Below are 12,004 nucleotides of genomic sequence, written 5' to 3' on the forward strand. Positions count from 1 at the left end.
AGATCTCTGTTTCAAGATCGCGTTGTGAGGTACAGAAAGTCACCTGACCAAAGGAAGGCCAGAAGCAAACCAAATCATAACCAGCCGTATATAAGAGATGATTAATGATTAGCAAATGTAATTATTGATTAGTGATTGGATTAAGGAGGATTAGGGTGCATTAAGGTACAATAAGGTCGATTAAGGTAGATGAAGGTGCATTACGGTGGATTCAAGTCGATTAAGGCGGATTAAGGTCGCTTAAGGTGTATTAAGGTCGAATAATGTGGTGGATTAGGGTGGATTAAGGCGAATTACAGTAGGCTTTACAAGTCTTTCGCCTTCGCGTCTCTTAGGCGATAGCTAAGGACACCTGGGAATTTTTACATGCTTTTGCGTACGCCCTGCCGATAGCGTCCCGTAACACTGAGGTCCCCATTTCTGAAACTTGCATGTTTAACCTGAAATACCGCAGCGGCAGGACAATATTGAAAGAAGAAATCGTATTCGATTGTTTATATATTTTTGTACATAAAAAAAAAACGTATGAAGGTTAGCCTCTGGAAAACTATGAATGTCACAGGTACGCGACATTTGAGCGTAAGTGTAACAGTTGGTTTGCAAGCGCGTTGGTTTACAAGAGTGTCCTATCGACTGCATGACCGGCTCGATCGAAGGGACGCGGCGTGGCTGCAGATCGTAACATCGCTGCACACAACTGGCGAGGCGTCGCGTACACAGCGTGCTCTCAAAGCCTAGGGATCAGCGGCCGACGCGCGGTTTTCCCCGCGCTTCCGGCGAAGTCCAAGGCCCCCCCTTCGTCACCGATATTTTCCTCTTTAATCCGTGCCAGCGTTCCGAGGCTCGGAACACTCGAGTAGCACGGGTCAACTCCGGTTGTAATCCGTCCAATTCGATCTCGCCGTGGTGCAACGCAGCCTCCTCCCTCTCTTTCGCGCTCTGACGCGAGATTTAGCGAGACAAACGCCCGGGCAGAGTCCACGGCACTCGTATATATATAGGTAGTGACGCAACGTGTGTGGTATAATGCGCTGGTTTTCGAAGGTCAATGCGGCGAAAGGGCGCGGTCCAAGGAGAGACAGACAGCTCACCGCTCCACTCAGCTGTCCGAGCAGCCACTAGACAGTTTTAGCCGTTTACAGGGTATACTATAGAGGAAAATTCAGTTAAGTTATATTAGCCAATTTCGCAAGTTCTGGAGGCTGTGTTCCTGATGTGTACGTATACTGTTAGCATAAGGAGAAATTAAGCGCCGCCCCTACCGCAAACCAAGAGCTACTTGCGAGCACCGCATGCATTGCTCATCTTTAAAATTGAGCCAATTCATCCGCTGCAATTTCTGAGTGTCTTTGTCATTACCCCCCCCCCCCCCGCCCCTTTTCCTCATTCTTTTTTACAATAATAGGCACAGCTCGTTTAAACTTTGAGACCAAAACATGCGCAAAAGCTTTACCAATCATCGCTCCTCCTGAGCACATGCTATTAATTCTAATGAAATACAAGATGCAGCGACGGCCGCGGCTGACGCGTTGCGCTTGTCCCGCACAATATAAACTATACCGCTCACTATGAAGCGGAGAGAATATTCCCTTCTTCTTCGTTTTGTAGAAACACATTCTGAAAATCCGTAAGCTAGCAATCATCGGCAGGAGCCCGCATTCACCGTCCTCGTATATAGCCGTCGCCTCGGCATGCACTCTCGTTTCGACGACTCGAAATTGCCGCGCATAAGCAAGAAAAATGGTCCAACCGTATAGCCGTAAAACAAGGAGCTGAACTGCGGCTGGAGTATAATGCACACCGCCCTACGGATACCTTCGGAGGGGCGGAAACGCACTCTCGGAAGGCGGCCGCCGCTGTATCGGCGAGCATCAAATAAGGCAGCCAACCGTAAGCGCGCGCAGCCACGGTATACGAGGAACCTCACGTAGACGCGTACGGATGCGTGCAAACAATATAAAATAGAGCGGCGGAAAAGTCAGACAAAAGAGAAAAATAAGGCAAGGCGAGAAGGGGGAGGGGGGCTTTTTTTATGTAACACTGCCTCCATAAAACGATGCAGTATTGTGAAGGCTACAGATCGCGTCGGCCTTATGCGAGAGCGATCGTATTGTTGTTGTATTCCTCCGCGGCGAGTTCGTCTGCTGCCCGTCGTCTGTCCAAACGGCAACTAAACAAATTCAGAGCCCTTCCACTACTGTGAAGATGGAAGCCAGCGAAGCTGTGACTATATGGTGGGTCTGCTATAGTGAATATTGCTATAGTGAATTTATATATTATCATTATTGACTATATTGAGCGTCTTCGGCATGTTCGTCAAAGAGCTAGGACACCGGCGTCTTGTTTTCGCCCGGCGCGATGGCCAAGTAGTGCGTTTGCTGCACCAGGACCGCCCCATCGTCATAGACTAGCGTATGAGCCACAGCGTTCATAGCCGCGGCACACTGCTCGGCATCGTCAGGATCCTGGAAGATGTGGTTAAACGAGCGTCCGTCCCGTAGCGAGTACAAAGGCCAACTGCTGATAACGCGACACTTGTGAAAGAGGCATCGGCGGTGGCGAGGGGCCAATGACAATAGGCCATGCGTCATCCGTTTTGACACCTGTGCTAAGGCACAAATGACGGGAAACCGCCACGCACATGGAGCCGAAATTGTTGATCTACTTCCGGTCTATATCTACTTCCGTTGCCGGACGCGATCTCCTGGAACCTAGCCCATAACAGCTTTGCTGTAAAAAAAAAAAAAGTGCATTGTGGCTCTCAGTCATCGCTTATGGCGAAATACGCTGTTCGACATCGACGAAGCTTACTGTCGCTCTGCGACAACGCGTTTTCCGCCCATGTGTGAATCCTAAGCGTGTTATACTGCGGAACGTTCGCGGAATTTTGCGGTGAATTGACATAATCAACGCGTTCTTCTCGCACGCGGAGCTACTTAACACAGCCGGCAGTTGAATGTTTGCACACTGTTGGTACGCGAGCCGGTATATGTTGTCGCTGTGTACAACTATTCATGTCATACGAACGCGGGCCCTAATTCCCTCTTCCAGACCGACGAAATTCGTCATTTCAAACCGAGTTTATTTTAGTTTTGGCATCTCTGCATTTTGCACCAAAGGTGACACCTGACAACGGAAGAATGCGGATTAATTTCTACCACCTCGGGTTACTTGAAGAGATCGCCGCGAAAATCTCGTCACAAACACGTCTTTTTTTTTTCTTCCGCCCCCAGGTATCGTTATCAAACGCGACTTTTGGGGTCCGGAATCGAACTGGCGACTAGTTGCGCATCAGAAAGAGGAACACTTAACCACTGCGCCGACGCGTACGAGTTCCATCTGAATACCGCAAAACGTGCTGCCTAATAATGCGCGCCGGTCTACACTCGGAGCTACTTTCTCACGCGCACGACACTTCACCCACATACCTGTCCCGCGCGTGTCTGCCGGCCTTTCACGCTGCTGCACGGATTTAGCGAGATAAAACTACAGGAGTGGCGCGGCGTATGCATGACGATGATGCGAGGCTCGTTTCTCAGGAAATGGGTGCGACGTGATCGGAATACGAGACCGCGCGGCAACCAGACAGACGGGGGCGGATGGATACCTTATATCACGTGGGTGCATCTCAAAGGACCGCACTCGCCGCCAAGTGCAAGCGGTATATATATAGGAGTGCGATATTGAGAATACTGGTATTGCGACACGCTCACCTTCTCAGTGAGTCCCTTTTGTGTTTGTGTGTCGCGGCATAGCGCCTTGTTTCCGCGGTCGCAGCGTGTGAACGGGAAATTTCGCGAGTATGTAGATCAGATAGGCAGGCCGCTCGGCGCTGGGTCTCTCTCTGGTTCGCTTTTGCACACGGCTTTGGGCAGGAAAGGGGGTCCGTGCGTGAGTTCTTGCGCATTCGCACGTAGCGTTGCACTTTACCGCGTATAGGGGGCGCTCCGCTGAGATTGTTTGCCCCCGCATATGAGCGGGTGTGGGTGTGTGCGTGTGCAAATTTCGTTATCACTGTCACCGTGGTCTCGAAAAAGAAAGAAAGAACGAAGAAAAGGAAGAGTCGGTGCAACAACATGTGGCACGCGAATGCGTTATAGACTGTAGAAGTGCTGGCCGCAATCTCGTTGGCGCATTTGCGTGCTTCGTTCTGTGGTTTTATGACGAGGCCCTTCGCCTTTTCGGGCCATTCTGTAAAATCCGAGCGTGGAGAGGCTTTACTTGTTGACTGCGCGCGCCGCAAAATAGAGCGCGCCGCACCGCGTGATGGCGTTGTTACAGCGCTTGCGTCACGATCGACATCCTTCTACGACACGCCGTTCCATACTCGACGCCGTGTGCTGTTTTCGCTACATGTGATATACAGATCGACTATGTCATTTCGGAGTCGCAAAGGTACAGTGAGATAAGGACAAGCTTTTTTTTTTTTTTTTTCGGAAATGTGCAGGACGCGTCAAAGGCGTGGAGAGGTCTATTCGCGACGGCGGAGTGATACACTGATCCCGGCCCTGGCGTGTGCATACCCTCTCGCCCAGTCTGAATGCGCCAAACCAGTTGATAGCAGCGAGGCAGATGCTAGTTCTGCAATCGTCTATACTGCGCATGCGCAGACAGCAGCAACCTGCACGACCGCCCGCAGTGTCGCATACCGCCAGTGAGAGAGACATTGAGGCATGCGAAGATTACGCCACGGTGGAGCCCGAGATCCCGAGCACTGTGTCATCGTCACATTTCGAAATGATAGTGTGATCTAAAGAAGGAAATGACGCAATGTGACGATGACACAGTGCTCGGGATCTCGGGCTCCACCGTAGCGTAATCTCCGCACGCCTCAATGTCTCGGTCACTGGTGGTGTGCGACACTGCGGGCGGTCGTGCGGGTTGCTGCTGTCTGCGCATGCGCAGTACATACGATTGCAGAACTTGCATCTGCGTCGCCGCAATGCGACCCCCAATTTTGAGTACGTCAGAGAGAGAACACAAACACACACATAGCGCTCATTCTGGGAGACCTCGTATATATCTTCACCGACAGCTTCATTCTGCTCTGCATATACTATATATACTGGATGCATCATTTCAACACTGCCGTATGCAGTTCAGATTGAAACATCTGCCGCCTCCGCGCCGGAAATGACGAAAGTGGCGTCGCCTCGACCGAAGCGTATAGAGGCGTGGCTGAAACGCACTGGCACACAACGCACGCTAGCGCGTGCGTTGGAAACGCGTGCGCCAGTGGAAACGCGTATGTCGTTGTTTTGTTTGAACGAAAAGCTATCGGCCGCTTCTTAGCTTCGATTCGTCCTTTTCAACCGAACCGCGTGTATCCGCAGCAGCGTGCGGAACGTAAGAAAAACACCTCAATACGGACGCTCGTTCATCTTTATATATACACACCACGGCGGAGACGCGCTGTATAGTTCGGGCCCATATATGGAGCCACGCCCGTATGGACAGCTCTCCATATGAAGAGCTATGTGGATTCTTACGGTCAGACCCAGCCGCCCAAACCATCTTTGCACGCTTCTTTTGTTTCTGTCTGGTGACGTGTTCGAATATACGAACCATACACCTTCTTCTGATAGAGCCCCCCCCCCCCCCCCGTCTTTTTTCCCTCCCTTTCCCCCCTTTTTGATCTGTAGGCTATTTGAGCGTTCGCATTTTTTTATTATTGCGTCTTTGTTCTCGGTGTATATGCGTTACAGTGGTGTTTTTTTTTTTTTTTCTTAGAAAAGGGGGCGCTTCGTTGTGATGCGCATATCTCAGTGTCGGCCGAGTTTCGCTTTTTACCTCGGAAGCGGTGATAAATGCGTCACGCCGCGTATGGGACGCAAAATTAGAATGAACGAACCGAGACTGACGGCGTTGCCAACGGACAGAGAGCGTATATCTCGCTCAAAGTCCCCGCGACCTATTGCTGCGGGAAGGACTCAAATTTATCACGCACGCGTATACACGCGTAGATAAGATAAAATAACCGTGGCAACTCCACGCTGTAGGCAAGAACGAAAAGAGGGAAGATAGAAAGAGATGGCGTCTTATTTCGTGCAGCGGAAAATGCAGGAACGTGGGCGCAGTGCTATGTACTGTTGTTCATCGTGGACGGCATCAGCATCAATTGTTATCAGTATTTGCCGGCATCTTATTAGACGTACCGATTTGTTGCGTTAGCCGCAGAAGACTTCAGAGCTGACTTCTTATCAACTTTGTTAGCGTTCTGATGCAAGACGCGGAGTTGCGGTAGCGCGAGGCCTTACTATATATGTGTGACTTCTGGTGTTGTTGGTGCAGCGTTTTGTCGAAAGCTCCCCAACGTAAGAAACAATTGAGAGAGGCCGCGTATCGACACCCACAACTATTAAACTTTCTTTTCTAGAACTTTATAGCTAAAATATATATATATATATATATATCTAATAGTGGAGTTTGCGTCCGAAAATAACGTCTTCATTTTGGACACTGCAAGTCTTTTGAATGCGAACAAAAACAACACTCAATTCGCTTTGTCCGTGCATTTGTTCCAACGCGACTATAACATCGTTGTGCGGTATCAAGCCGCACAGATATCGTAGTCAGCATATAAGTATATCCTGAACAAGGACGAGAAGAGATATATGCTCGATCAGCGCATAACAATTGAAAGATTACACGCTTTAACTACTTTCTGCGCCAAAAAATACTTTACCTTGTAGTGACGGTGACAACGCACGTTCGAGTAATCCAGATCAAGGATGAGAATTGTCCTATCCGCCAAAGACGATATTCAAGAATTCTGTACGTTAACCACGTTAACCATTATAGTGCCTTTGTTGAAACCTTTAGTCGGTCAGATGGCTGCGACGTGACGTGTGCAATCACGCACGCACTAGGCACACCTTTAGTCGGCCAGAACCGAGCACCCCGGAGGCCTGGGTTCGATTCCCACCCAGACCGAGATGTACCAAATTTTACTTTCAGAGCCATTAATTTTCTTTGTTTACAGGAGCCTCCCTGAGAAATCTGACGTCAATCGGAGCATTTTTTGAAGCGTTTTTACTCTTTGCGCCGTCGGCCATTTTGGTACCATCGCTCGGTCATGCCGCCGCCGACGCCGGATTTTCGCGTAATGGGGCATTTAATGCTTTCGCATTATAAAACACGCTGTATAAAAGCGCTTGGGGAAATTACTGAATGCTTGCCTATCAGCGTATTCAGCGCCTTACTTGTGCAAAATTTCAACGTCGTCTGCTTCTTTCCACGATAGCAGACGTCATTTTCTGACGTGTCGACAACAGACGATGCGCCGCGCCAGCCAGGATCTCGTCTCTTGACTGACTCATACGCAACGCTCAAATGTTTTAAGTGAACGAGGACCGAGCGGCACTTTCCGACGGCGTCGTTACAGCAAGCCGTATATAAAAATATAACCTTAGTCAGACTTTTATATCTTTATTCGGTAAGGGGCGGCCGCTTCTCGGGTTTTACTGCAGACGACGCGGCGTATCACTTCGCAGTGTTTTGCAGAGTTTCACAGTTGTACAGCCGCGCTAAACGTTTATCTTATCGGCGTCAGCGATTCGCGCGTACTTCACTGGGGGCCATGCAAGAACGAAGGAGTGTTTCTCGTCACGACGCCGACGAACAGCACATATAGATAAACAAATTACGGCAATGAACAGCAGCATCCGTCTTCCGGCAGGGAAAAGTGAGAAACTTAGACGCGGCGGTATCGCCGTGGTGGAGACCGTCTATCGCATGGCCATGAAAAGCTGCGGAATAGATCACCCGAAGAAAGAAAATTAAAAAAAGGAAAAAAGAAAGCAGCAGTAACCAGGCATTTCGAAACTTTGGAGGCAGAACTGCAATCAATAGAACTGCAAGTAAAATTGTGCTTGCAGGGGCCGAGTGCATCTTGCACCGATATGAAATGGTCAGCGAGTACAGATTTCCACTGCTCCAGGCTTTGTCCACTAAACGCGCACGAGAAACCTTTATGAAGTTAAAGTCGGCAAGAGGGGATAAACGCTCATTGTTTGAACCCCCCTACGTCGTCTTGTTCCCCTATGTCTTTTTTTTTTTTTTTTTTTCTATTTGTGGTCGACCGGTATTGCGTGTCGATAAAGCGGTTTCCAACGACGATGCTACTTCAATTTAAAAAGTTAAATTCTGGGGTTTTACGTGCCAGAACCACGATCTGATTATGAGGCACGCCGTAGTGGAGGACTCCGGAAATTTTGACCACCGGGGGTTCTTTAACGTGCACATAAGTACACGGGTGTCTTCGCATTTCGCCCCCATGGAAATGCGGCCGCCGTGACCGGGATTCGATCCCGCGACCTCGTGCTTAGCAGCCCAACTCCATATCCACTAAGCAGCCACGGCGGGTGACGATGCTACTTTGGAAAATGTTACTAGTTATTATTCATGAACTACAGCTTTTACTACCGCATTGGGGGCACGTTAAAGAACCCCCGGTGGGCAAAATTAATCAGGAGTCCCCCAATACGGCGTGCCTCATAATCAGATCGTGGTTTTGGCACGTAAAACTCCAGAATTTTTAGCTTTTACTTCTGCTACTACTTCTGCTACTACTTCTGCTACTACTTCTGCTACTACTTCTGCTACTACTTCTACTACTACTACTTGCGAGTACGCCTTATCGACACCTGGGCAGGAGTCGGGCCATTCCCAACTTTTTTCTTTCTTTTTTTTACGACCTGACATTGCAGCGAAGTGGTGACGCGGCTGCGTTCTACTAGCGCTGTAAACCACCGCTACAGTGCACGACGCTGGTCTATTCACAGCCGGGGGCGACCTCGTGTCCCGTGAACAGCGAACGGTGCGAGGAAACTCACGTGCTTCTCGTGGTGGTGGAAACGCTCCTTGCTGTGCTTGTTGGACTTGTGCAGCTTGCGCCAGGTCTCGCTGCCTTCCAGCTCGCTGTGCGCCTTCTTCTCCGAGCGGTGCTTCTGCAGATGGAAGAAAGCAGGGCGATCGGGTTGTTTAAAGAAGAGCCCAAATCCCCACAGGATATATTTAAACATAATGCCAGGAGTGTGAGCCCGCACCTATAGCGTAGACCTGTAGCGCAGACTTATGATATACATGCCTTGATAGGCGGCTTAAGGCAGCATCAGTGCAATGGACCGAGTCGTGGCAGGCGAGGCATCGGGGCCTGTACTTCTCGTACACATAATCACGGACCTCTCCAGGAGTGCTTTGTTTGCTCTTTAAGAGCAATCGAAATTTAGTTCGATCTACAGAATGCGCAAGGTTATAACAGACAGGTAGTTATAGCCTGCATCTCTCAGACTGTACCAACATAAATTGCTTTGTCTTCCTGTAGACTCAACAACATTCGTCAACAAAACTATCTTTGGGTACATCCTCGGGTTTATACAATCTTGCAAATGGTCGGAGAGAGTGAAACGTTTAAAACCTTTCCATAGACCATCATAGTAATCCGTTCAAGGGCGGGTGCGCTTTGCGCATTCAGAATTCACTGCGAACGCTTCGCGCATGCGCACTATACGTGTACACTATTACCAGGCTGTTCTAGTTTCAGGTGAGCACGAGTAACAAAAGCGAGAAGGTGCAGTCACGGCGCAAGGTAGGCGCCGTTCTTTATTAATATAACGTTGCTTTCCTCGCCCGAGTATAATTAGCTCGCCTAAGCACAATACTGCCAGTTCGGCAATGTCATAAGGACACTTCCGGCTGGAAGTGGCCGGTGGACAGCTTCTGCCATGACAAAAAAAAAATATTAATAAAATAAAAAAGTGAAAGTAAGCGATACCTTTCTTAGGTGACCCTGCTGTCTATCGCGTGACTTTTAGTGTCATTTCGTTTTATCTTTACTCAGTCAACTAGTACGTAGCTGCCTAGGGGACCTGCGTACAAAAGCTCAGAAAGCCTGACATAGCGTCTGTCCGTCAACCTCCCTTTACCCGCATCTCAACATTGACTAAAGCGAAACAAAATTTGCACTGAGGTCAGAAAAAACAAAAAAAAAAACATGGCGACTAGACACCAAAAGTAAACCGATTTAGACGTAAAATATATGCGCATGGTTTAAAATATATGGAAACATCATGGAAATGAAAACTACACCATACGCAAATTTTGGACTACGAACAAAACAAAATTTGTTAAGCGAAAGGCGACATAGGTATGACACAACACACGCCCATGTATTCACAAGCATTCCCATAATATGTATTCATAACAAACCTTGCGCACACAATCCGATTAGACAAGACTCGGTCGGTATAGAATCGGCGATAACACTACAGAAATTTCGATACAGTGGGCGCGCTTTGCGCCGAGCGAAAACTGAATAAAACTGAGACATAATACACTGAAATCAGCTATCAGGCAACCACGCGCGTGATATCTGCGACTCGCACCTCGCGCACGCCGGTGAGGCGCACCGGCATCGCGTGATATATATGTGACGTCATGTCGCGCGCGCTGCTGTACGTCACCTGAACCAACCAATCGGGCGCAATGTCTGTGTCCTCCCCCGCACCTGGGCTTCCTTCTCCGCTCTTCTCTCCTCATCTTTAAACTTGTCACCCTCTCCAGTTTATCCTGCGAGAACGCCGTCCGTCTCGAAGTATACGAAAGAAAGCTATCGCTTAAAAAAAAAAAAAAAAAAAGAATTTAGGCCTGGGATAACTTAATCGTAGCTACCGAACTACTGGTTGCTGCAGTAACGCGATAACATGTTGCGTCTCGCCGCTCGAACGAAAATTCCCATTGATTTTTGTTACTTCAACCGGATACGTTAGCTCCGAGCTGGATTTTTCATCTGTGCTCTTCTTCGAAAGGATTGCCGACGGGCGCATGGTTGGTGGTCATGGCTTCAGCTACGGCGTCGTGCTTCGAACAGTTCGAAACGCCAAATTGAACTAGGCAAACGAAAGAAAGAAAGAAAGAAAGAAAGAAAGAAAGAAAGAAAGAAAGAAAGAAAGAAAGAAAGAAAGAAAGAAAGAAAGAAAGAAAGAAAGTTCAACTTGTAAACGTGCTAGTCCCGAAAACGGAAACGTACCGTGAGCGGATTTCAAAAAGTGAACACTGCCAGCCGTTCATCGCGCACTGAGAATACACATTTCGCTATCTCGCGTTTTTTCTGTCGTGTTGTTCGCTCGTACACTCGAAAAAAAAAAAAAAAAAAAAAAAAAACCCACGAGAGACAGGCTCTCTGTGCTTAGAGAGACGACGTCGACATCAGGCTTTCGCCGTTAAAGAGGACGCGCACGCCGACAGACTGTCCCGCACGAAGCGAAAGCGGGTCGATTGCTAATCCATGTTATCTCGTGAGCACACATCCGTCCGTTGCTGCTGTAGAAAATGAAACGAAGAAGAGGAATGTTTGCGAAACAGGCGCTGTACTTAGTCGCGTGTACTCTTCATTTCACAGTTCGTTCTCTCTCTCTCTCTCTCTCTGTCTCGTTTTTCCTCCCCTCCTCTGCGCGTTTGTGCTTTCTATTCAACGCGCGAGCTTGAACCCGACAACAAGAGAACTTGTCAGCCTCCCCATCGCGAAGTTTTTTTTTTTTTTTACTGATACGCGAACGAATTAAACGCGCGCTTGCGCGTACGGCAACACAGACTGCGCTTTTCCCTAGTCACCGTCTTCTTTCTTTCTTTATTTATTTAAAACGCACGCAACACAATGGGGCGCGGTTACTCGCGCAATAGAGGACTAGCGTCCGCCGCAGATACTCATTACCTCGACGCGGCCACACTTAAAATACAACGGGTCTCATGACGTACACAGCCTTTGTCGAAAGGTATACGGAGGCTGCAAACGCGGCTGCACAGCTGTCACCGAGGTGGCTAATGAGGTCTCTGCAGCAATGCCCGCTTTTGTCAGAAGTGCGCGATGATTATTATAATAGCTTCAACGTTTAGCGTCTAAATCTGCACTGTCGTTATGACATGTGCCTTAAGAAGGGGGGTGGTGAGATGCTATGAGATGATGTAGCGGGGAGATGTGGCTGTAGCGGAGGAAAGTGCCGTA

At 48.8% G+C, this 12,004-nt stretch overlaps 2 protein-coding genes across 2 annotated transcripts in view; one reads left to right on the forward strand and one right to left on the reverse strand.

Annotated features, from left to right (window-relative positions):
- The window catches only part of LOC119433530 (TBC1 domain family member 2B), a 189,230-nt gene that overhangs the window by 63,790 nt on the left and 113,436 nt on the right, over positions 1 to 12,004 (forward strand). The window lies entirely within an intron of this gene.
- Positions 1 to 12,004, reverse strand: part of LOC119433532 (sarcoplasmic reticulum histidine-rich calcium-binding protein) — a 142,205-nt gene that overhangs the window by 24,146 nt on the left and 106,055 nt on the right. The window contains exon 2 of the mRNA XM_037700776.2: positions 8,835 to 8,948. Coding sequence (XP_037556704.1) covers positions 8,835 to 8,948 — 114 coding nt within the window. The remainder of the gene's footprint in view (positions 1 to 8,834; positions 8,949 to 12,004) is intronic.

The sequence above is a fragment of the Dermacentor silvarum genome, chromosome 11, assembly GCF_013339745.2.
Source record: "Dermacentor silvarum isolate Dsil-2018 chromosome 11, BIME_Dsil_1.4, whole genome shotgun sequence".
Taxonomy (NCBI): domain Eukaryota; kingdom Metazoa; phylum Arthropoda; class Arachnida; order Ixodida; family Ixodidae; genus Dermacentor; species Dermacentor silvarum.